This window comes from Pseudophryne corroboree, chromosome 6, assembly GCF_028390025.1.
Source record: "Pseudophryne corroboree isolate aPseCor3 chromosome 6, aPseCor3.hap2, whole genome shotgun sequence".
NCBI classification, from domain to species: Eukaryota; Metazoa; Chordata; class Amphibia; order Anura; family Myobatrachidae; genus Pseudophryne; species Pseudophryne corroboree.
In genome coordinates this window covers 833783095-833810022 of record NC_086449.1, presented here as the reverse complement: position 1 = coordinate 833810022, position 26928 = coordinate 833783095, and the positions used below count along the sequence as shown (strand labels likewise).

The window sequence follows — 26928 nt, the reverse complement described above, 5'->3', positions numbered from 1 at the left end:
GAGATACTGTATGAGGGTTGCGAGTGCCCTGTCCCGGGGTAATAACATTGCTGGGGCCTGAGATACTGTATGAGGGTTGCGAGTGCCCTGTCCCGGGGTAATAACATTGCTGGGGCCTGAGATACTGTATGAGGGGTGCGAGTTCCCTGTCCCGGGGTAATAACATTGCTGGGGCCTGAGATACTGTATGAGTGGTGCGAGTGCCCTGTCCCGGGGTAATAACATTGCTGGGGCCTGAGATACTGTATGAGTGGTGCGAGTGCCCTGTCCCGGGGTAATAACATTGCTGGGGCCTGAGATACTGTATGAGGGGTGCGAGTGCCCTGTCCCGGGGTAATAACATTGCTGGGGCCTGAGATACTGTATGAGTGGTGCGAGTGCCCTGTCCCGGGGTAATAACATTGCTGGGGCCTGAGATACTGTATGACGGGTGCGAGTGCCCTGTCCCGGGGTAATAACATTGCTGGGGCCTGAGATACTGTATGAGGGGTGCGAGTGCCCTGTCCCGGGGTAATAAGATTGCTGGGGCCTGAGATACTGTATGAGGGGTGCGATTGCCCTGTCCCGGGGTAATAACATTGCTGGGGCCTGAGATACTGTATGAGGGGTGCGAGTGCCCTGTCCCGGGGTAATAACATTGCTGGGGCCTGAGATACTGTATGACGGGTGCGAGTGCCCTGTCCCGGGGTAATAACATTGCTGAGGCCTGAGATACTGTATGAGGGGTGCGAGTGCCCTGTCCCGGGGTAATAAGATAGCTGGGGCCTGAGATACTGTATGAGGGGTGCGATTGCCCTGTCCCGGGGTAATAACATTGCTGGGGCCTGAGATACTGTATGAGGGGTGCGAGTGCCCTGTCCCGGGGTAATAACATTGCTGGGGCCTGAGATACTGTATGAGGGGTGCGAGTGCCCTGTCCCGGGGTAATAACATTGCTGGGGCCTGAGATACTGTATGACGGGTGCGAGTGCCCTGTCCCGGGGTAATAACATTGCTGGGGCCTGAGATACTGTATGAGGGGTGCGAGTTCCCTGTCCCGGGGTAATAACATTGCTGGGGCCTGAGATACTGTATAAGGGGTGTGAGTGCCCTGTCACGGGGTAATAACATTGCTGGGGCCTGAGATATTGTATGTGGGGTGCGAGTGCCCTGTCCCGGGGTAATAACATTGCTGGGGCCTGAGATACTGTATGAGGGGTGCGAGTGCCCTGTCCCGGGGTAATAACATTGCTGGGGCCTGAGATACTGTATGAGGGGTGCGAGTGCCCTGTCCCGGGGTAATAACATTGCTGGGGCCTGAGATACTGTATGAGGGGTGCGAGTGCCCTGTCCCGGGGTAATAAAATTGCTGGGGCCTGAGGTGCTATATGAGGGGTGTGAGTGCCCTGTCCCGGGGTAATAACATTGCTGGGGCCTGAGATACTGTATGAGGGGTGCGAGTGCCCTGTCCCGGGGTAATAACATTGCTGGGGCCTGAGATACTGTATGAGGGGTGCGAGTGCCCTGTCCCGGGGTAATAACATTGCTGGGGCCTGAGATACTGTATGAGGGGTGCGAGTGCCCTCTCTCGGGGTAATAACATTGCTGGGGCCTGAGATACTGTATGAGGGGTGCGAGTGCCCTGTCCCGGGGTAATAACATTGCTGGGGCCTGAGATACTGTATGAGGGGTGCGAGTGCCCTCTCTCGGGGTAATAACATTGCTGGGGCCTGAGATACTGTATGAGGGGTGCGAGTGCCCTGTCCCGGGGTAATAACATTGCTGGGGCCTGAGATACTGTATGAGGGGTGCGAGTGCCCTGTCCCGGGGTAATAACATTGCTGGGGCCTGAGATACTGTATGAGGGGTGCGAGTGCCCTGTCCCGGGGTAATAACATTGCTGGGGCCTGAGATACTGTATGAGGGGTGCGAGTGCCCTGTCCCGGGGTAATAACATTGCTGGGGCCTGAGATACTGTATGAGGGGTGCGAGTGCCCTGTCCCGGGGTAATAACATTGCTGGGGCCTGAGATACTGTATGAGAGGTGCGAGTGCCCTGTCCCGGGGTAATAACATTGCTGGGGCCTGAGATACTGTATGAGGGGTGCGAGTGCCCTGTCCCGGGGTAATAACATTGCTGGGGCCTGAGATACTGTATGAGGGGTGCGAGTGCCCTGTCCCGGGGTAATAACATTGCTGGTGCCTGAGATACTGTATGAGGGGTGCGAGTGCCCTGTCCCGGGGTAATAACATTGCTGGGGCCTGAGGTACTGTATGAGGGGTGCGAGTGCCCTGTCCCGGGGTAATAACATTGCTGGGGCCTGAGATACCGTATGAGGGGTGCGAGTGCCCTCTCCCGGGGTAATAACATTGCTGGGGCCTGAGATACCGTATGAGGGGTGCGAGTGCCCTGTCCCGGGGTAATAACATTGCTGGGGCCTGAGATACTGTATGAGGGGTGCGAGTGCCCTGTCCCGGGGTAATAACATTGCTGGGGCCTGAGATACTGTATGAGGGGTGCGAGTGCCCTGTCCCGGGGTAATAACATTGCTGTGGCCTGAGATACTGTATGAGGGGTGCGAGTGCCCTGTCCCGGGGTAATAACATTGCTGGGGCCTGAGATACTGTATGAGGGGTGCGAGTGCCCTGTCCCGGGGTAATAACATTGCTGGGGCCTGAGATACTGTATGAGGGGTGCGAGTGCCCTGTCCCGGGGTAATAACATTGCTGGGGCCTGAGATACTGTATGAGTGGTGCGAGTACCCTGTCCCGGGGTAATAACATTGCTGGGGCCTGAGATACTGTATGAGGGGTGCGAGTGCCCTGTCCCGGGGTAATAACATTGCTGGGGCCTGAGATACTGTATGAGGGGTGCGAGTGCCCTGTCCCGGGGTAATAACATTGCTGGGGCCTGAGATACTGTATGAGGGGTGCGAGTGCCCTGTCCCGGGGTAATAACATTGCTGGGGCCTGAGATACTGTATGAGGGGTGCGAGTGCCCTCTCTCGGGGTAATAACATTGCTGGGGCCTGAGATACTGTATGAGGGGTGCGAGTGCCCTGTCCCGGGGTAATAACATTGCTGGGGCCTGAGATACTGTATGAGGGGTGCGAGTGCCCTCTCTCGGGGTAATAACATTGCTGGGGCCTGAGATACTGTATGAGGGGTGCGAGTGCCCTCTCTCGGGGTAATAACATTGCTGGGGCCTGAGATACTGTATGAGGGGTGCGAGTGCCCTGTCCCTGGGTAATAACATTGCTGGGGCCTGAGATACTGTATGAGGGGTGCGAGTGCCCTGTCCCGGGGTAATAACATTGCTGGGGCCTGAGATACTGTATGAGGGGTGCGAGTGCCCTGTACCGGGGTAATAACATTGCTGGGGCCTGAGGTACTGTATGAGGGGTGCGAGTGCCCTGTCCCGGGGTAATAACATTGCTGGGGCCTGAGATACTGTATGAGGGGTGCGAGTGCCCTGTCCCGGGGTAATAACATTGCTGGGGCCTGAGATACTGTATGAGGGGTGCGAGTGCCCTGTCCCGGGGTAATAACATTGCTGGGGCCTGAGATACTGTATGAGAGGTGCGAGTGCCCTGTCCCGGGGTAATAACATTGCTGGGGCCTGAGATACTGTATGAGGGGTGCGAGTGCCCTGTCCCGGGGTAATAACATTGCTGGGGCCTGAGATACTGTATGAGGGGTGCGAGTGCCCTGTCCCGGGGTAATAACATTGCTGGGGCCTGAGATACTGTATGAGGGGTGCGAGTGCCCTGTCCCGGGGTAATAACATTGCTGGGGCCTGAGATACTGTATGAGGGGTGCGAGTGCCCTGTCCCGGGGTAATAACATTGCTGGGGCCTGAGATACTGTATGAGTGGTGCGAGTGCCCTGTCCCGGGGTAATAACATTGCTGGGGCCTGAGATACTGTATGAGGGGTGCGAGTGCCCTGTCCCGGGGTAATAACATTGCTGGGGCCTGAGGTACTGTATGAGGGGTGCGAGTGCCCTGTCCCGGGGTAATAACATTGCTGTGAGTTCCGTATGAACACTACATGGGTTATCGTCACTTCTCTGACCGAAATCTGTGACTAAAACATTTTCTTTTTCTATTAGTATTTCCGGATTGGCCATTTATATTGTACTGATAATAGTAGTGACGTGTGTAGTTCATGTATGTCCGTATTTACATGGCTGGTCAATATAATTACTACACTTCAGAGTTAATAGGACACTGCCAATTAGTACTGAAAATTCTGTTTACTTATATCTAAATATAACACCTGAAATGTGAGGTTGTACCCACACAGGCGCTTCTGTGGGGGGCGCAGGGGCACTGCATTGTCTCCTCACTCCCGGTACATCGGATATAAGCATCTATGTGGATATATCACTACTTCTATTACCGTTATGTCTTTCTCCATCTGCCTAAAGACGCTTTCAATGCACACAGTAGATGGCTGCGATATCACTAATTATAATCTGAGCCTGGATAATTAGACGAAGAGGGTAATAATAGTGTTATATGCACTTATTAGTTGTTGTTGTTATTATTATAATAATAATAATTTTATTTATATGGCGCTCTTTCTCCAAACAGGACTCATTATATTCATCCTAGATGGTCTGTATAATTGCCTTTGCTATCCTGTTATTCCTCCAATTGTCACCTCATCTCCCACCCTGGGTACCTCCTCTCATTCCTCCAAGACTTCACCCGCTCTCACCAAGTCAGGCTTTCTACTAATTCATACTTCCCAACATGACCCTTTCCATGAGGGACAAAATATTCTGTTCCTGGACCTCCCTTTTAATTTATGATTGCCCTCACCTGTGTTGAACTAGTTAATGGATTAGGAAGGTGTTTCACTACAGGTGATGGCAATACTAATTACCTGATAGTGAATTTTCTGCTGCGGGGTACATTGGGCTCCACAAGGATTCACATCGGGATGTAGAGTAGGATCTTGATCCGAGGCACCAACAGGCTCAAAGCTTTTGACTGTTCCCAAGATGCTCAGCGCCGCCTGGTGCCAATTCAGTAAGCAGGCACTTTACAGGGGGGGCTGCCTTAGGCAGCCTATTCAGAGCTTCTTTTGAAGAAAAGTGACAGAAGACTTTCGTCAGACTACTAACATAGCTGCAGCAAGTTAGTCAGAAGACTTCCCTGCGTGCAGCTCCGTCAACCCCAGCGGCGCTGTATACTCCCGCACCCTGGTTGCCTGGTCACTACAGCGGAGGCTCCGGTTTTCTTCTAAATGTCTGTCACACACACAACGACCTCCCGGATCGCGAGGCCGCTGACAAGGGGGAGGTAAGGGGCTTCTGTGCACGCACTTTACCGCGATCCAGCGCGGCAGCAGGAGGCAGGCCGCACGCGCACTGGCGTGGACACTGATTCCTGGGCAGCCGCTCCACTAGCCACCAGGGACAGTTAAGGGGCACAGGTCTGGGGGGTTTTCTACTATATTAACCCCGCTTTTTACTGCCCGCAGCGCCCGGTGGGGATACCAGCAGGGGGAGCAGGCCGGACCTGAGGCCCCTCCCCCCAGCCCCAGGGCGCCATTTCTGCAATGTTCTCGCCCTGGAGCTGCATTTTTCTCCCTCACTCCTGACCAGCGGCCATCACAGATTGAGCCGAGCTGTTTCTAGGACTGCTGGGGCAAATCCTCCTCTGTGGAACCGCCTGATCGCCAGCGCTGTGCTTCCTACAGGACACTTAAGTATTCTACCTGTCACTGGGACAGTGTTAGTTAAGAAAGAGTGCATACATTCAGGGTTGTGTGGTACAAACACCCTGTGATATACATCTAGTCTTTACAGTGCAATGATATATCTATTGTAACCCTATCTCCCTCAGTCTGTAGGAAATAGAAGGGGTTACTATAATATAAAGTATAAGTGCCTCCACTCAAGCAGTAATATTAACGGGCTTGCTTGAGAAAGCCCTAAAGGCAAGGATAATTACCCTTAATCAACCTATACATTTTACACTGACCTGTTGTTTTGTTTTCTCTTCCAGGGTTATCAGAGAATTCTTCGGCTAGTCTTTCATTTAAAGGTAAGTAAATGTTTTATTATTTCTCCAATACCATAGCAAAATGGTGATGCTACATGAGATCATAGGAACATTACATAGTATTAAATGGTAGATACATGAAGGACATAGGTATAAATTAGTACAATGAATGAATGACATAGGTATAAATCAGTACAATTCAATTTATATATTGTGTTTTTCTTTTACACTATACATTGCATGCAAATACAAAAAATATATTTTAGAACCGGTTCAAAATTATAACCAATACCCCTTTCTTACTTTACCAAAAGGGTGAGTTATGGTGCTTTCACTAACACAGGGAGTGGTATATCATAGTGGTGCGGCCATTTATTAGAATGTAGTAGACGTTGGTGCACGTTTGGGGCCCTTGAAGTAGAGTTTTATCCTCCGATAAGGTCAAGATCAGCGACGCTAGAATAATGATGCCGGGTTATATTAGGATGCTGGTTCTTAACCAAATTAATTCGTCTTTTAGTTTTAATTAATCTGGTCAGTCACATAAATCCTTCTTATTTTCCCTAAAGGGCAGTCTATCTGGCTCATGCAATGCTCCCCCAACTCTAGAGTTAATATATATGTATATATATAGAGGAGGGTTGACATAAAGAACTGTGCGATGCTGAATTCTCGTACCTTTCTCTTTCTCCGTAAGGAATAATGTATATATAGAAATATCCGGGTATTGAATTACCCTAACGGGTACGGCAGTCTCTTTGCAATTAAATAACCGGATCCATTATATCATCCAGCTGTATAATTATGATTTACTTGCTCTCTATCTTGCTTGGATATAGGGAGACGCTGTCATTAGTAATCTCTCCTCTTAGTACTGTACTGAATTACCAATAGGAGGGATCTCAATGTGGGTGTTACTACAGTGCGTCACTGCTACCCTTCACTTTTCTCAGTGGTCACTCACGAGTGATCCACCATACAGGCAAACCGCAGCCCATGAATCCTGGCCGGCCACTATGCAATAGGGTGACCGTTCTCGGTAGCTCTCTTTACCTCACAAAATCCTCCTCTATTAGACTTGTTTCCTCAGGGGGACTATATGCTGTCACAGGGGGGGGGGAGAGGGAGATGCAATGCGGACACCCGGGGAGCTGCCGGCAATCACTCACCCCGTCGGCTCTATGCGCCGCAAGTTATCATCAGGTACAGTCTCTATCCCTTGACGGGGGTGTCAGGATGCCTCTTCCGCTCCCGCCTCCTCTCCGATCTATCTACAGGGGGATGGATCACAGTACCAGCGGGGGAAAGTCTCTCGTAGCTGCCGCTCCGTTCTGAGTTGTACGAGTCCTCCCTTCTTCTCCTACCTCCTCTCCTGCTGCGTCGCTCTATCTCCCCTTCGTCCGCACGAGCACACTAACTGTCCCCAACGATCTCTCGTGCTCCTACTAGAAGCATCTATATTGGTCACGCTCTCTAGCACCACTGTATGCGAATACCACAAGCCACTCTACACCACTAATACTAATATGACATGCTATATATGTCTATATATTATAATATTATTAAAACCATGAACTGTTATTATATTAGCTAGCTACTAACACATTATAACAATCACTACTCTAAGACCCCCCTTTTTCCAGGGTGGAAGGCCCTTTTTCTCAATCCATATATATTTTTATACAAAGGGCTACATTCTCCCCCTGGTGATTCTAATGACTGGAATTAGGACATCACCACTCCATATAGCCTATCTTGTTCAAAATAGGGCCAGGGTAACACTGGAGTGGAGTGTACTACCAAAGGCACTTCCGTTGGAATCCCCAATTGGTCATATGTAAGTATCCGAGGGGGCTTCCTCATTCTTTGGGGCCTAGGTACAGGAAGATAACCCGTTTCTGCATCATGTATGTTCTCTCCTAAAACTTCATCACATAAAGGTTCTTCAATACATCTTTCTTAATTTATTTCATCAATTGTACCGCTGTCTTCCAGGCCCCATTCATTACCATACACGATGGAGGAATTATTCCCAATATCCCGCTGGTTAGTATCCTCGGTTGTTCCTTCACCCGGCATCGAAGGCTCCTCCTTATAGTACCTTCCACTATAATATTCATCATCATCTTCAGTTTCTCCTACTAACTTGTTGAGTTTCTTGGGTTCAGCACTCAGAGACCTCGTCCCCGGTGGGGACTTGACTATCTCTGTATTGCAATTACTATTTCTCCATCGGGTATCTTGTGATATGGGTAATAGATGCTGACGGTGATAAGTTACCTGAGGACCTATTCCATCTTCTGGTACTAGTTGATAGACTGGAAGGTCGGGAAGTTGTCTAATGATAATATATGGGTAGGGTCGCCACCGATTAGTAAGTTTTCGACTCCTTGGAACCCCAAATATTTGCAGCAATACTCTATCTCCAGGGAGCAACCTATGCTCTCTTACATGGCGATCATATTGAGTCTTGTTCTTTTCTCCTGATCTTTTTGTAGCTGCTTGAGCTAATTGATATGCATTATTTAGCTGCTGCTGAAGGCGCTTTACATATTGATTATGGGATGAGGCGTTGGTATGCGACTGGGTCCCCAAACAAACATCAATAGGTAGTCTAGCTTCTCTTCCAAACATTAAGAAATACGGTGTATACCCTGTAGATCCATTCTTAGTGCAGTTATATGCATGCACTAAAGAAGAAATATGTTGCTTCCACTGGTATTTCTGTGTGGGACTCAAGGTTCCTAGCATATTTAACAAAGTCCGATTGAACCTTTCAGGTTGCGGATCCCCTTGGGGGTGGTAGGGAGTCGTTCGGGATTTTCTTATCCCACAACACAGGCAGAGTTCTCTAATTAGTCGACTCTCGAATTCTCGTCCTTGATCTGAGTGGATTCTTGCTGGTAATCCATAATGCTGAAAAAACTTTTCCCATAATGTTCTAGCTACCGTCACAGCTTTCTGATTTGGGGTTACGTAGGCCTGCGCATACCTAGTGAAATGGTCTGTAATCACTAAGATGTTTCCATCCTTCCCTCCCGGTTCTTCCAAGCTTAAAAAGTCAATGCACACCAAGTCCATAGGCCCAGAGCTTTGAATGTTTACTAATGGAGCGGCCCTGGCTGGAAGGGTTTTCCTCAGTATACAGCTCCCACAGGTCTTGCAGTAATGTTCAATATCTTTGTTCATGAAAGGCCAGAAGAAGCGGTCAGCAATCAACCCCTGAGTTTTATCGTATCCCAAATGGCCATGCCTATCGTGCAACTCTGACAGTACCAACTGGGTATAGTGGCTAGGTAATACCAGTTGTAATCTTTTGATGCCATCTGGCCGTATGCTGCTCCGATAAACTAGTCCATCTTGTAAGAGTAGTCGCTTCAATTGACGCATCAATATTCGGGATTTCACTGTAAGATTCTCCTCTTGGTCATGAAAAGGATGTCCCTCTAAAATACGTACTATAGGGGAAATATCCTGATCTGCTTTCTGTTCCCTGGCCATCTGTACAGAGCTGATCATTTCCATTCCCTCTAGTGCTGCTCGATTCAGCCTACAATAATGAGACGGTATGGCTTGCTCAGAAGCTCCGGTCAAAGTAATGGCAGCTACCATGTCCTTCCGGGTGATACTAATCTGATGACAGAGTACATTTACATCAGAAGCAGGAACTTCTACCCATTCCTGGAGATCTTCATTAACTAGCCGATGGGGCATTCGGGATAGAGCATCTGCATCCTGATTACTATTCCCGGGTCGGTATTTGATGGTGAAATTATAATTACTTAAAGAGGCCAACCACCGGTGTCCTGTCGCATCAAGTTTGGCGGTTGTCTGGATGTATGTTAATGGGTTGTTATCGGTTTGGACTAAAAACCTAGCCCCATAAAGATAATCATGAAACTTCTCAGTTATTACCCACTTAAGGGCAAGGAACTCCAATTTATGCACAGGATATTTCTTCTCACTTTGAGATAGTCCCCGACTAACATACGCCACTGGCCTGAGTTGCTGATCTTGTTGCTGATATAAAACACCTCCCAAGCCATCAAACGACGCATCTATGTGGACTTCATAAGGAAGCTCCGGGTTTGCATAAGCTAATACGGTAGAATTCGTTAACCGATCTTTTAATTTTTCAAAAGCTTCTTCACAAGCTAAATTCCATCGACTTCCAAAAGGTTCTTTAGTTTTAAAATAATCTCGATCTGAGGGATTATGTCGGTGGTGGTAGTACTCCCCCTTCCGAGGAGGATATCCTCGAGTAAGGTCAGTGAGGGGCCGGGCAATTTGAGAATATTGAGGGACGAATTTGCGATAATACCCGCAAAATCCCAAAAATGATCGCAAATCCTTGAGATTCTCCGGTCGTGGCCAATTCTGGACAGTGTTTACTTTATCAGGGTCAGTGGCTATTCCCTGTCGACTTACGATATGCCCTAAATATTTAACCGATGAACGACAAAATTTGCACTTGTCAACCGATAGTTTAAGCCCTCTGGATTGTAAACGATCTAATACTTTCATCAATCTCTCATTGTGTTCTTGAAGAGTCTTACCAAAGACAATGATGTCATCCAAGTAAACCAAAACTTCACGGTAACACATGTCTCCCACTGTTTTTTCCATAGTCCTCTGGAATGTTGCTGGAGCTCCCGTTATACCTTGAGGCGTCTTCAGGAATTCAAAAAAACCAATGGGACATATAAATGCAGTCTTGGATCGATCGGCTTGATTCATGGGAATCTGGTAGTACCCACAGCGGAGGTCCAACACCGAGAACCACCGGCTGCCCTGCAGACAATCTAGCGCTTCATCAACCTTAGGGACGGTGTATTGGTCAGGAACTGTTCGGCGGTTCAACGTGCGGTAGTCTATGCACAATCTAATTTCCCCATTTTTCTTTCTTGCTACAACAATAGGGGAGGCATATTGACTTTCGGAATCCGCAATTACATGATTCTCCAGTAGCCCCTTTAGATGACTCCTTACATCCTCAAAATCAGCGGGCGCCAGCCGCCTTGACCTTTCCCGGAAAGGTGTTTCATCCGTCAATTTAATATGGTGTTCCACTCCTATTGCTGACCCTAGATCCCATTCATCTTTTGAAAAAACTGCTTCCCTCTGTAGTAACTGTTCAATCAATAGTTGTTTACAGTCCTCCTGGATGTCACTTCCCTCGAAACAAGATTCTAGGTTGAGTCTTGATTTCACAGGCCCATTATCACAGATGTCGGTGGCATTTTTTTCTTCCGTTAAACATTCGTCTCCTTTTAGGGACATACATATTCCATCCATTTCCTCCTTTCCACGATGGACTCTTAGTTCCAGCTCTTGCTTCTCACACCACTTAATGAGATTCCGGTACATGTTAGTATTAGTACCCACAATAACGGGTAAATTTCCATTGTCCCCTGGTGAATCCGGGCAAACTAGCGCTATCAACGGAACAGTCTCATTAGGGGAGCCCAAGCCTGGTTCAAAAGTAATTTGCGTGATAATATACCCTAGATAGGGATACCTCTGCTCACTTAATCCCCAGATAGTGAGTCCACTGAGAGGTTGAATGGGGATATCTGAAAGATGCTCCTTATACCAGGACTCAAAGACAATGGATACTTGCGACCCACTATCCATTAGAATAGTGCAGTCTTTTCCATTAATGATAGCCCTCGTTAGTGGTGCATGTCCCAATAAATTATCTGGAAGATGATGAGACCACTGAGCACTCCCCATGGCTTGAACCTTTATGATCGGGGAGCCTGTGAGGGGTCCACAGGGCTCCCGTTCTCGTTTTCCTCCAGGGACTCCCTCCTCCTGTTGGGGTTACTTCCTCGGGTGTCATACCTATTGAGGGGACATTCAAACGACCGATGCCCGAGCTGTCCGCAACTATAACACTCTATATTGGTTCGAGGACCTCCCCTTCGGTTGATTCCTCTACCCCATCCAGAGGTGCGAGATGTTGTTATGGGTTGTTGCGGAGTCTGTAAAGCAATTAATAGATCGATTTTCTTGTTTTGCTCCTCAATTAATTTTAACAGTCGGTCATCTATATTAGGAGAAGGATTGTCAGCCGATGGTAGCACTAATTTAACTTTTCTTACCGACTTTTCCCTGTTTTCAATTTGTACCTCTTCCAACTTGACTTCCTTGACTAAATCTGTCAAATTAGGAGGGAGTGCGCTGGACATGGTGCATCTTAATCTCTGCGCTACAGGGTTATTGGTTAGAGCACCTTTTAATACTTGTTTTAACCTTCTTTCATTGACTATCTCGGGACTAAGTCCGCCTTTATCCACAATCTTATATATTAATCTGTCGACCCGGTATATATAATGGGTCAAGGTCTCTCCATATTCTTGATACGTGCCATTCAAACGGGCCAGAAGATCTCCCACATCTTCCAATGTCCCAAAAGAAAAATCCAAGGCTTCGATATAATCCCTCAGGGTGGCAGTAGGGTTACTCCGGCGAGTAGCCTGTATCACCCCCATGGCAGGTCCACGTAAGCTCTCCACCACCCTTTGTCGCCTTATGTGTTCCGGGCATTGCCATTCCTCGGAATGTTGGATTGCAGCTTCACGCCACATCTCATACGTTTCTTCCCCAGCAGGAACTGGCATAATTCCCGAAAATATTCTTAATCTTCGGTATCCTCCTTCATAATGCCATTTTTCAAGGTGGCTTACCACTTTATCCACTACCTTATCAACTGGATTATCAGAGAGACCCTTTGTGGTAGAATGAGAAGGATCCCCTCCTTGAACAGTAGCCGGAAAACAACCTCCGGACATGGGTTCCCCCATTGATGGACCCTCCATGACTTCCTCTTGAGCAACTTCGGCCGCATCCTCGTCATTCCTTTCTTCTGGCCACACTAGTTGTACTTTCCTTCCCATGGTGCCTTCTAATAATATCATACTAGGAATGAGGGTTCGGTCCAAGGGATTGCCATTTTTAATGAGAACAGCACTAGCATCCCCATAGGGGCCTGTCCATTTATCAATGATACAGGGTAGTTTGACACCACATAAATTTCTCACGGTCTTTAACAGACCTTCATCAGTAACAGTGACCATATTTCCTCGCAACCCAAAACAGTTTCTAGGATCCACCCCTTTCTCTGAGCACCACCGCCCAATGTCAATGTCTGTAATTAGTTCCATACTGAGAATAATGATGGTAAACAGGAGATAACAGTAGTATAGGAATCTCAGCAGTGCCTCCACTTGTAACCCTATCTCCCTCAGTCTGTAGGAAATAGAAGGGGTTACTATAATATAAAGCAGGCCTGGCCAACCTGTGGCTCTCCAGATGTAGTGAAACTACACATCCCAGCATGCCCTGCCACAGTTTTAGCATTCCCTAATAGCAAAACTGTGGCAAGGCATGATGGGACTTGTAGTTTCACAACAGCTGGAGAGCCACAGGTTGGCCAGGCCTGATATAAAGTATAAGTGCCTCCACTCAAGCAGTAATATTAACGGGCTTGCTTGAGAAAGCCCTAAAGGCAAGGATAATTACCCTTAATCAACCTATACATTTTACACTGACCTGTTGTTTTGTTTTCTCTTCCAGGGTTATCAGAGAATTCTTCGGCTAGTCTTTCATTTAAAGGTAAGTAAATGTTTTATTATTTCTCCAATACCATAGCAAAATGGTGATGCTACATGAGATCATAGGAACATTACATAGTATTAAATGGTAGATACATGAAGGACATAGGTATAAATTAGTACAATGAATGAATGACATAGGTATAAATCAGTACAATTCAATTTATATATTGTGTTTTTCTTTTACACTATACATTGCATGCAAATCCAAAAAATATATTTTAGAACCGGTTCAAAATTATAACCAATACCCCTTTCTTACTTTACCAAAAGGGTGAGTTATGGTACTTTCACTAACACAGGGAGTGGTATATCATAGTGGTGCGGCCATTTATTAGAATGAAGTAGACGTTGGTGCACGGTTGGGGCCCTTGAAGTAGAGTTTTATCCTCCGATAAGGTCAAGATCAGCGACGCTAGAATAATGATGCCGGGTTATATTAGGATGCTGGTTCTTAACCAAATTAATTCGTCTTTTAGTTTTAATTAATCTGGTCAGTCACATAAATCCTTCTTATTTTCCCTAAAGGGCAGTCTATCTGGCTCATGCAATGCTCCCCCAACTCTAGAGTTAATATATATGTATATATATAGAGGAGGGTTGACATAAAGAACTGTGCGATGCTGAATTCTCGTACCTTTCTCTTTCTCCGTAAGGAATAATGTATATATAGAAATATCCGGGTATTGAATTACCCTAACGGGTACGGCAGTCTCTTTGCAATTAAATAACCGGATCCATTATATCATCCAGCTGTATAATTATGATTTACTTGCTCTCTATCTTGCTTGGATATAGGGAGACGCTGTCATTAGTAATCTCTCCTCTTAGTACTGTACTGAATTACCAATAGGAGGGATCTCAATGTGGGTGTTACTACAGTGCGTCACTGCTACCCTTCACTTTTCTCAGTGGTCACTCACGAGTGATCCACCATACAGGCAAACCGCAGCCCATGAATCCTGGCCGGCCACTATGCAATAGGGTGACCGTTCTCGGTAGCTCTCTTTACCTCACAAAATCCTCCTCTATTAGACTTGTTTCCTCAGGGGGACTATATGCTGTCACAGGGGGGGGGAAGAGGGAGATGCAATGCGGACACCCGGGGAGCTGCCGGCAATCACTCACCCCGTCGGCTCTATGCGCCGCAAGTTATCATCAGGTACAGTCTCTATCCCTTGACGGGGGTGTCAGGATGCCTCTTCCGCTCCCGCCTCCTCTCCGATCTATCTACAGGGGGATGGATCACAGTACCAGCGGGGGAAAGTCTCTCGTAGCTGCCGCTCCGTTCTGAGTTGTACGAGTCCTCCCTTCTTCTCCTACCTCCTCTCCTGCTGCGTCGCTCTCTCTCCCCTTCGTCCGCACGAGCACACTAACTGTCCCCAACGATCTCTCGTGCTCCTACTAGAAGCATCTATATTGGTCACGCTCTCTAGCACCACTGTATGCGAATACCACAAGCCACTCTACACCACTAATACTAATATGACATGCTATATATGTCTATATATTATAATATTATTAAAACCATGAACTGTTATTATATTAGCTAGCTACTAACACATTATAACAATCACTACTCTAAGACCCCCCCTTTTTCCAGGGTGGAAGGCCCTTTTTCTCAATCCATATATATTTTTATACAAAGGGCTACACTATTGTTAACACATATAGCCACACTGAGTATTACTTTGTATTGCTAGTCCAGTGCAGTTTATAGTACATAATTTCTGCATGGTACGCGTGTGACTATATATGTGTGTGTGTGTGCATGTAGCTGCTGTGTGGTTGCCTTATTAAAGGGTATTTCACTCAGCGTGCTATTCCTATATTACTATACCTGGGTGGGCCAAGTGTTTCAGGTTTTTCTTTCTGTCTAATATAGGTGTGTATCACAAGATATACTGACAGTGTATTTTTCCTTGTGAATTTATAGTCACCATTTAATCTCTATCTCTTGAACTCCTGGTCTGTGCTATCATAGGCACACTTTACTGAGAGTTCTTACTAGGTATATTGCTGCTACGCTTTGTACCAGGTTGCCCAATATTGTGCACATGGTTATATCTGCTACACGTGGCAGCAACGCTGCGGCTTCTCTCACACTGCGTGGTAGTGAGGCTGCGGACGTTATGGAGGATAATATGGCAGCTGAGAATTCAGGTTCAGGGGGTTCCTTGCCCCCCAATGGGTCGGTAGCACCTGGGGCATCACAAGACTCACCTTGGGCTAAATTTTCCACATTATTAAACACGCTTGTGACTAAATTAACGACCCCTGTGGGACCACCTGTGCCACTGCAACAGTTTATGGTCCCTGCTGTAAATCCGCCGTGGGCAGATCAGCTTTCCACTCAGTTACAGCATTTGAACCGATCTATGACTAAATCTAAGTGTCACTCTCGCCCGCCTAAAACTGAGCCGTCTTCTAAACGGGCCATTACCTCCTCCCAATCCACGGCTATTCCAGACACATCCTCTGACGAGGACGGTGCATATACTGATCCCACAGACACTGACACAGATGTTTCTGATGGGGAAGGAAAATCATTAGTGGATGTCCCGGATTTGATTGAAGCAATCAGACTCATTCTGATCACCTGGCTGATATACGTCAGGAATCCTGGGAAAATCCGGGGACAAAATTCACACCGAATAAGAGACTGTTGGCTCGCTATCCTCTCTCTGCGGAGATATGTAAGAATTGGGAAACCCCTCCGCCTGTAGATTCTCATGTGGCGCGCATGGTAATTTCCTCTGCTCTGCCAGTAACTACCGTCACCTCTCTGATGGAATCGACGGATCGACGTGTGGAGGGCTGTTTAAAAGCGATTTATACCCTAACGGGGGCTGTGCATAGGCCAACAATTGCAGCGACTTGGGCTGCTGAAGCTGTTGAGGCGTGGTCTCAGGAACTTGAGGCGGAACTGCCTTCCAATGCATCTGAGCATGCTCGACAATGTCTCTCGTATATTGCTACGGCTTCTCTATACCTTAAGGAGACAGCCTCTGATGCTGGCGGCCAAGGCTGCTACTATGTCCGTCTTCGCCAGACGTATCCTTTGGTTGAGATCCTGGTCGGAAGATATGGATTCAAAGAAAACCCTGGAGGTGCTACCTTTCAAGGGAGACATTCTCTTTGGGGAAGACCTCAACCTCGGCCCTTTCGTCCTCCAGGTAAAGCAAAAGGTCAGGCGTACCCAAAGCAAACTCGTGCTTCCAGGCCTGCCAAGCCCAGACCGAAGCGTGCCTGGGCTGCCCGTCAGCCAGCTCCCAAAACAGACAAGCCTGCCGCATGACGGGCGGATCTCCCTCTGGGGGATCCCAAGGTGGGGGGCCGACTTCTAGGTTTTGCCCAGGAATGGTTGAAGACCACTTCAGATACCTGGGCGAGGGAAGTCGTCGCTCGAGGATATGCCATACCCTTCAAGAATCGTCCCCCGCGGCGATTTTGCCTAACAGATGTGCCTTTGGATCCGGCAAAAGCAAACACATTGCACTCGGTGATACATTCCCTCCTGACCACAGGAGTGGTAGTACAGGTGCCTCTGGCTCAGAGAGGCAATGGGTTCTATTCACCGCTGTTTTTAGTCCCAAAACCGAACAGGTCCTCGCTGCCCATTCTCAATCTGAAGTCCTTGAACAAGCATGTGCGGATCTCCAAGTTTCTTATGGAAACTCTGCGCTCTATTCTGGCCATGGAGCCTGGGGACTATATGGTCTCCCTGGACATACAGGATGCCTACCTGCATATTCCTATTGTGGTATCTCATCAACAGTACCTGCGGTTTGTGGTGGGAAATCTTCATTACCAATTTCAGGCGTTACCCTTTGGTTTGACAATGGCTCCGCAAGTTTTTACCAAAGTAATGGCGGTCATGACGGCTACTCTCCGCCGTCAAGGGGTCACGATCCTACCGTACTTGGCCAATTTGTTGATCCTGGCAAATTCCCCAGAACTTCTCCTGTGTCATCTCGATCTGACGGTCCAGTGCATGAAAGACCACGGGTGGCTGATCAACTGGAAGAAATCCTCCCTGGTTCCTTCTCGGAGCATGTTACACCTGGGAGCGTTATTGGACACTCACAACCAACGGTTGTCCTGTCTCAGGAGAAAGTCCTGAAGCTTCAGGACAGGATTCGATGCTTCCTATCTCGTCCGCGAGTGTCGATACATTTGGCAATGCAAGTGCTAAGTCTCATGGTGTTGGCTTTCGACATGGTGGAGTATGCTCAGTTCCACTCTCGCCCTCTGCAGAAGTTAATTCTGACCAAGTGGGATGGCCTGCCTCACCGGATAAGATCTCACATGATCTCATTGTCTCCGGAGGTCCGCCTGTCACTGAGCTGGTGGCTGCAGGACCATCAATTGAGCAGGGGCTGTCCCTTCTGGATATCCGACTGGGTCCTTCTAACGACGGATGCCAGCCTGAGAGGTTGGGGCGCGGTGTTGGAGCAACACTGTCTTCAAGGTCGGTGGACCAAGGAGGAGTCTTTACTCCCGATAAATATACTGGAACTGCGGGCAGTGTTCAATGCATTGACAATGGCCCAGCATCTAATACAGACCAGGCCTGTTCAAGTGCAGTCGGACAACGCCACCACGGTGGTGTACATCAATCATCAAGGCGGCACTCGAAGCCGCATGGCAATGAGGGAAGTTTCACGGATTCTTCAGTGGGCAGTACGCCATCTGCCGGCCATATCCGCAGTGTTCATTCCGGGAGTCCAGAACTGGGAAGCGGACTATCTCAGTTGTCAGGACGTACACGCAGGAGAGTGGAGCCTCCATCCGGAGGTGTTTCAACTTCTCGTGGACATGTGGGGCCTTCCAGATGTGGATCTGATGGCGTCTTAACACAATCACAAGGTTCCGGTCTTCGGAGCAAGGACAAGGGATCCTCAAGCTGCGTTCATGGACGCTCTGGCAATTCCATGGAATTTTCAGCTACCGTACGTGTTCCCTCCAGTGTCTTTCCTGCCCAGAATAATACGGAAGTTCAAGCAAGAAGGAGGAAACCTGCTTCTGGTCGCTCCAGCGTGGCCCAGACGGCACTGGTTCTCCGATCTACTGGGTCTCTCGTGGGATCGTCCCCTTCTACTTCCACAACGACCAGACCTCCTTGTTCAGGGCCCTTGTGTTTACCAGGACTTGGCCCGTCTGGCTTTGACGGCATGGCCCTTGAGGCTTCCGTCCTGAGGGCCAAGGGTTTTTCTGAGGCAGTCGTTCAAACTATGTTGAAGGCCCGTAAGCTTGCTTCTGCTCGGATCTACCATAGGGTCTAGAATGCTTACTTTACTTGGTGTGCGTCTCATAATCATGACGTTTTTCAAGTTTAGTACGAACAAATTATTGGCTTTTCTACAACAGGGCCTAGACTTAGGCTTGCGTCTGGCCTCCCTCAAGGTTCACATCTCTGCCTTGTCAGTTTGGTTTCAGAGAAAGATTGCCATCCTACCTGATGTCCATACGTTCACTCAGGGTGTGTTGCGGATTCAGCCTCCTTATGTGCCACCGGTGGCCCCTTGGGACTTGTCGGTGGTTTTGGAGGCCTTGCAAGCGTCTCCTTTTGAGCCTCTTGCCTCTGCTGACCTTAAGTGGCTTTCCCTTAAGGTCTTATTTCTGCTGGCTATTGCTTCAGCTAGAAGGGTCTTGGACTTGGGTGCCTTATCCTGTAAGTCTCCCTATTTGATTTTTCATCATGACCGGGCGGTTCTTAGAACACGGCCGGGTTATTTGCCTAAGGTGGTGTTTTCTTTCCACCTTAACCAGGAGATTGTGGTTCCGGCCTTTAATTCTCCTGAGTTTTCTCCCAAAGACCGATCTTTGGATGTGGTACGGGCTCTATGTGAAGAGAACTTCCTCCGTTCGGAAATCTGATTCTCTGTTTGTTTTGTTTGGTTTTCACAAACGTGGCTGGCTTGCTTCCAAACAGACTCTGGCCAGATGGATCAGAATGGTGATTGCACATGCTTATGTACAGGCTGGTCGTCCAGCTCCTGCTACCATTAAGGCCCATTCTACTCTGTCGGTTGGACCTTCTTGGGTGGCCCACCGTGGTGCGACCCTTAAACAGTTGTGCAAGGCGGCTACGTGGTCCTCTGTGAACACGTTTATAAGGTTCTATGCCTTCGATACCGCCGCTTCCCAGGATGCTTCCTTTGGACGCCGTGTTCTTGTGCCCGCTACAGTGCATCCCCTCCCATAAGGAACTGCTTTAGGACATCCCCGATGTGAATCCTTGTGGAGCCCAGTGTACCCCGCAGCAGAAAACGAGATTTATGGTAAGAACTTACCGTTGTTAAATCTCTTTCTGCGAGGTACACTGGGCTCCACAAGGCGCCCACCCTGCCGCACTTAGCTTCTTTGTGTTGGTATTGGCATAGCCACTGACACCCTCTCCTGTGGTGAGTGTGTGGTATACTTGGCTACGAGCGGTTGTCGTCTCTGGTACCTGCTACTGCATTGGGCTGGTTAACGAAACTGAGCTCCCTGTGCATGGAGGCGGGGCTATAGAGGAGGCGGCGCTGAGCATCTTGGGAACAGTCAAAAGCTTTGAGCCTGTTGGTGCCTCGGATCAAGATCCTACTCTACACCCCCGATGTGAATCATTGTGGAGCCCAGTGTACCTCGCAGAAAGAGATTTAACAACGGTAAGTTCTTACCATAAATCCCGTTATATAGCCTAGGTAGTGTGATCCAGGATCATTGAGTGTATATAGGTAGAGATATTACCAGGTGAGAGTGACTGCTGTACAGGGCTTTTATAGAGACACAATAGGCGGCTGTATTATACCAATTACCTGATAGTGATGTATATAGCCTAGGTAGTGTGAGCCAGGATCACGGAGTGTATAGAGAGATATCACCAGGTGAGAGTGACTGCTGTACAGGGTTCTTATAGAGACACAATAGGTGGCTGTATTATAGTAATTACCTGATAGTGATGTATATAGCCTTGGTAGTGTGAGCCAGGATCACTGAGTGTATAGAGATTTCACCAGGTGAGAGTGACTGCTGTACAGGACTCGTATAGAGATACAATAGGCGGCTGTATTATAGTAATTACCTGAAAGTGCTGTATATAGCCTAGGTAGTGTGAGCCAGGATCACTGAGTGTATAGAGATATCACCAGGTGAGAGTGACTGCTGTACAGGACTCTTATAGAGACACAATAGGTGGCTGTATTATAGTAATTACCTGATAGTGATGTATATAGCCTAGGTAGTGTGAGCCAGGATCACTGAGTGTATAGATATATCACCAGGTGAGAGTGACTGATGTACAGGACTCTTATAGAGACACAATAGGTGGCTGTATTATAGTAATTACCTGATAGTGATGTATATAGCCTAGGTAGTGTGAGCCAGGATCACTGAGTGTATAGATATATCACCAGGTGAGAGTGACTGCTGTACAGGACTCTTATAGAGACACAATAGGTGGCTGTATTATAGTAATTACCTGATAGTGATGTATATAGCCTAGGTAGTGTGAGCCAGGGTCACTGAGTGTATAGAGGGCTATCACCAGGTGAGAGTGACTGCTGTACAGGACTCTTATAGAGACACAATAGGTGGCTGTATTATAGTAATTACCTGATAGTGATGTATATAGTCTAGGTAGTGTGAGCCAGGATCACTGAGTGTATAGAGATATCACCAGGTGAGAGTGACTGCTGTACAGGGATTTTATAGAGGCACAGTAGGTGGCTGTATTATACTAATTACCTGATAGTGATGTATATAGCCTAGGTAGTGTGAGCAAGGATCACTGAGTGTATAGAGATATCACCAGGTGAGAGTGACTGCTGTACTGGACTCTTATAGAGACACAATAGGCGGCTGTATTATACTAATTACCCGATAGTGATGTATATAGCCTAGGTAGTGTGAGCCAGGATCACTGAGTGTATAGAGGGCTATCACCAGGTGAGAGTGACTGCTGTACAGGGCTCTTGTAGAGGCACAGTAGGTGGCTGTATTATACTAATTACTTGATAGTGATATATAGAGCATATGTAGTGTGAGCCAGCGCTCTGGGAGGAGGTATTTGGAATAGAAACCAAGTTGGCCATGTGGCCACACCCCTAATGTCATGTAGTCACTCCCCCTAGCATCATGTGGCCACTCCTCCTAATTGATTAAGGGGATGGAGACACTAGAATACAAGCAAAAGGCTTGCTAATCTAGGCATGTTTACACTGGAAAAGAGGAGATTAAGAGGGGACATGATTAACATCTACAAATGAGCTTGCGGGGCATCTGTTTCTGGTAAGGTCAACACAGAGGACACATGGACACCCACTTAGGTTAGAGGAGAGGAGATTTCGCACCCAGAGACAGAAATGTTTCTTCAGTAAGGACAATACGTGTTTGGAATTCCCTGCCTGAGAGAGTAGTAATGGCAGACTCGGTCGTTACTTTTAAGAATGGGCTAGATAAATTCCTAATGGATAAGGATATACAGGGTTATGGTGGGTAGATCACACACTATAGTTAAAAAGAAAAAAAGAGTAAATGGTCCAATTTGCTTAATAAACAATTGGTGTCATCCTCTTACGCAGAGATGCAGTTAAAAAATTTACCTAGAGCTTATTATAGCCCTCGGCTGCGATTCCTTACAGGAGCAGCAGACGATTCTCAATGTTTCAAATGTAAGTCCCCCGATGCTGATATTATACATTGTTTATGGTCTTGCCCAATTATACAATCATTCTGGGAACTAATACAGATGTACATCAAGGTTAACTTGGGTATACCATTTACAATGACAATGGCATGGGCCTTTTGGAATTATGTAGAACCTCAAACTCCCGCTTTATCCAAGGGTGCAAGGAAAACAATACTATCTCAGTGGATACAAAAAGATCATATTTCTATGTCTCTTATGTTACCCCGGTTAATATTTCTATTCCAAATGGATTGGACAGAATGGGGGTCATTCCGAGTTGTTCGCTCGTTGCCGATTTTCGCAACGGAGCGATTAAGGCAAAAATGCGCATGGTACGCAGTGCGCATGCGGTAAGTATTTTAGCACAAAACTTAGTAGATTTACTCACGTCCTAACGAAGATTTTTCATCGTTGAAGTGATCGTAGTGTGATTGACAGGAAGTGGGTGTTTCTGGGCGGAAACTGACCGTTTTATGGGAGTGTGCGGAAAAACGCAGGCATGTCAGGGAAAAACGCGGGAGTGTCTGGAGAAACGCGGGAGTGTCTGGAGGAACGGGGGAGTGGCTGGCCGAACGCTGGGCGTGTGTGCGACATCAAACCAGGAACGAAACGGCCTGAGCTGATCGCAATCTTTGAGTAGGTCTGGAGCTACTCAGAAACTGCTAAGAATTTTCTATTCGCAATTCTGCGAATCTTTCGTTCGCTATTCTGCTAAGCTAAAATACACTCCCAGAGGACGGCGGCCTAGCGTGTGCAATGCTGCTAAAATCTGCTAGCGAGCGAATAACTCGGAATGACCCCCAATGTTCTTTAGATGTTGAATCTCGTGCTCCTAAGTTTTTTGCGATATGGCTACCTTTTTTAATCACATTACCTGTGAACACCAAAGAAAGTATTCGTAAAATGGTAAGATTAACGACGTGGTATAATATGGCAACTCTCACCGATGGGTCGCCACCGTTTTGAGCTTCTTCAGATAGGTCTTTTGCCGTTGGATATTTACCACCTCACTTATAAATATAGTCATACATAAGTATCATTGATTCATTTTGATGTACTGTATTTCATGATCATTAGGGATTATACTATTTTGTTTCGCAATATCCCACATTTAACATATCACAATAATATACGGACAGTGGATTCGTCCGTTCGCCTTTATTGTTATGTATTAATAATGTTACATGTGTGTTACTTTTCTTCTCTTCAATAAACACAATTTAAAAAGAAAAAAGAGGAATAAACACAACGGCCGACATTCACAACATATAAAATTGTCCTGAAATTAATAGATTGTAGAAGAACACAAGCAGGTTGAACTCGATGAACAAATTGTTTTTTTTCAACCTCAGAAACTCTTCCTATGAACGGGAGGGTCTGCTAGATGCAGGAATTATGGGTAGACTGCCATAAGTCACTGAGTGGCTGACATTCTGCAGTCGCTGTCACTAGACGGAGGCAGATTTACATTGTAATAATGCATCTGGTGTGATGTATAGGAGCCGCTACTGATCATTCGGCACAAGCTCTGGGTGTCGGCAGTTTTATACTCATACTTAGCTTCTAACAATAAATAGAAACAGATTTACCCAGAACATCATCTTTGGCTTTAGCTTTGTGCATGAAGCCCTGACCATATCACATCATTTCCATACTCAGGAGGATGTGCAAGCTGCAGTCACTGGAATATGGAAATCCCGTCTCACCTGCTGCCGCTGAGTCTGCCGCAGCCGGTTTTCCTCTGTATTTGTGTATTGCGGAGTGAATGTGTAAAACGTAGGTCTTTCCCTTGTGATCGCATTAGTAAGTCTGCCTGCACAGCTCACCATTAAGTACAGTTTCATTGTTTGTCTTCTCTGCAGAATCCCCCTCTCTCCTCAGATAATCCTATTAGACTAGCACCAGAGTTTAGCCTCAGGCAGGTAATTCACTATTGCCACAAGGAGGCAGCGGCGGGGTCTGCACCTCTTGTGCTGCGCTCACCACTCCTTCCCTCACACAGGAAACCTTTACAGCACGATGGTCAGTGGCGTAAGTTCGTCCCAGTCGCCCGGAGGCATGATAAATGTTGGTGCCCCCCTACATATACACATACACACACATACCATATGTAGCTATCCGGCACTAAGGGTGAACAGTAGCAGCGTGCTCAGGTACCTTTCCCAGTAGTAATATAGATACACATACAAAGTGGATGCACACCAAGTCAGTTATTACAATAAAACAGACACCAGCATACCATTATAGTACACCTACAGTGCTCCCTCACCCGCCAGCAGGTCTCGATGGAGATGCTTTGGCGCAGTGGTGTGCCGATATAATTAGTGTTCACTGTAGGATTTTTTTTACGGCAGGGTGCTGATCACGGGGAGGGATGGGCAAACTTAGGTACATACTATAATGCTTGGTGCTCCCATACCTATGGGCCAAAACATGGACAGTGCGCGCCGAAGGCGCGCTCCAAAAATCTAGCGGCGTTGTTTCATAATAGTGGCAATTCACATTACACCACACGGTAGTGCACCTAATACACATTGCACCAGATAGAACCTCCTACACACTGCGACAGATAGAGCACGTTATACACATTGCGCCAGGCAGAGCACTGAGGCACACTGCACCAGGTAGAGAGCACTGAGGCACACTGCACCAGGTAGAGAGCACTGAGGCACACTGCACCAGGTAGAGAGCACTGAGGCACACTGCACCAGGTAGAGAGCACTGAGGCACACTGCACCAGGTAGAGAGCACTGAGGCACACTGCACCAGGTAGAGAGCACTGAGGCACACTGCACCAGGTAGAGAGCACTGAGGCACACTGCACCAGGTAGAGAGCACTGAGACACACTGCACCAGGTAGAGAGCACTGAGGCACACTGCACCAGGTAGAGAGCACTGAGGCACACTGCACCAGGTAGAGAGCACTGAGGCACACTGCACCAGGTAGAGAGCACTGAGGCACACTGCACCAGGTAGAGAGCACTGAGACTGAAGTTTACAGCTGCAAAATACTTACAAGGTTAATTTAGCCCAGGGGGACTCTCATGTGCTTACCGGGTCCGGCGGCGCACGGCTGGGTCTGGCGGCGTGGCGGGGTACGGCAGGCAGAAAACGGCGGGTTGGTAGGGCGCACAAAAACGGGCAGGGTGGGATTCATCTGTCTAAAAAAAGGTGCAGACACCTAGCGTGAACACTAGATATATATATAAAAAACACACAAACGCCTCATTCACTTAAACACACACACACACACGTCTCTTTCACTTACACACACAAGTCTCTCTTACATACACATGCCTCCCACTTACACACACATACATGCCTCTCACTTACATACACATGTCTCTCACTTACACACACACACATCACTCACACACATGCCTTTTACTTGAATGCACAACTTTCATTAAAAACACACACACACCTCACTTAAAAACAAGCACACACAAAACACAGTGCTTCCCCCCAAATACACCTCTCCCCTACCCCCCACACAGTGTCTACCTTTGGCTTTCATCATCAGGCTGACGGAGCAGAGAGCTTCCCTCGGCTGGCTAGAAGAGGAGCTGTGCTCTGGAGCTCCCCCTAGCTGCAGCCAGTGCCATCTCTCCCTACAGGAGGCAGCTTCCGTGTCAGTGACTGCTCCTCCGTCCACAATAGCAGCGCAGTTCTCAGGCTGCGGGAGACAGTGGAGGAGATGCGCCCCCTTGTGGTCAGGAGCCCGGCGGCAGCCGACTCCACTGCCTCCCACAGTTCCGCCCCTGACGATGGTACCTCTGCAAGAGTGGCCTGCGCACCCAGCAAAGCCTGGGCCTCTGGTAGGTGACATTAAGCATGGGAATAGTGACATTGGTGTTCCTTTAGGAATTAAGCTGGGTACACACTAGATGATCTGTTGGACGATTTGTCATTTTGAGCCGAATTGGTCGCGATTGTGAATTGGTAAATTGGTCCAGATAGTGTCGTGCGTGTGTGCGCTCTATCATGCGTCTACCTGCGTCATTCATCGCATGTTTATGTGAAAATCGTCTCGTGTGTACGTACGCCCTGCCTGATATATGGTTACCGATCAGACGATGCAAGGTCTATGGTTTGGTTGTGTGCAGGATTGCACAGTGTGTACGCACAATGGGGGTCATTCCGAGTTGTTCGCTCGTTGCCGATTTTCGCAACGGAGCGATTAAGGCAAAAATGCGCATGCGCATGGTACGCAGTGCGCATGCGCTAAGTATTTTAACACAAAACTTAGTAGATTTACTCACGTCCGAACAAAGAATTTTCATCGTTGAAGTGATCGGAGTGTGATTGACAGGAAGTGGGTGTTTCTGGGCGAAAACTGGCCGTTTTCTGGGAGTGTGCGGAAAAACGCAGGCGTGCCCGGATAAAACGCCGGAGTGTCTGGAGAAACGGGGCAGTGGCTGGCCGAACGCAGGGCGTGTTTGTGATGTCAAACCAGGAACGAAACGGCCTGAGCTGATCGCAGTGTAGGAGTAAGTCTCGAGCTACTCAGAAACTGCTAAGAAATTTTCTATTCGCAATTCTGCTAATCTTTCATTTGCACTTCTGCTAAGCGAAGATACACTCCGAGAGGGCGGCGGCCTAGCGTGTGCAATGCTGCTAAGATCTGCTAGCGAGCGAACAACTCGG

At 47.8% G+C, this 26928-nt stretch overlaps 2 protein-coding genes across 13 annotated transcripts in view; both read right to left on the bottom strand.

Moving 5' to 3' along the window:
- The window catches only part of C2CD5 (C2 calcium dependent domain containing 5), a 195085-nt gene extending 169181 nt beyond the window's left edge, over window positions 1-25904 (bottom strand). For 3 of the 12 annotated variants that reach the window (XM_063929381.1, XM_063929385.1, XM_063929384.1), the window contains exons 1-2: window positions 25786-25903; window positions 25336-25442 (exon numbers count right to left, since the gene is read on the bottom strand). The gene's annotated coding sequence lies outside the window, so the exon portion shown is untranslated. Of the gene's footprint in view, window positions 1-25297; window positions 25443-25785 lie in introns of all 12 variants that reach the window. The other 9 variants (XM_063929389.1, XM_063929386.1, XM_063929387.1 and 6 more) reach the window with 6 other exon arrangements.
- Window positions 11736-13157, bottom strand: LOC134934717 (paraneoplastic antigen Ma2 homolog). The gene has a single exon (XM_063930085.1). The coding sequence runs from the start codon at window positions 13155-13157 to the stop codon at window positions 11736-11738; it is 1422 nt and encodes a 473-aa protein (XP_063786155.1).
- Window positions 25905-26928: the final 1024 nt, after the last annotated feature.

Coding starts and splice junctions, on each gene's coding strand:
- LOC134934717 (XM_063930085.1), bottom strand. CDS start 13,157: ATGGAACTAATTACAGACATTGACATTGGGCGGTGGTGCTCAGAGAAA.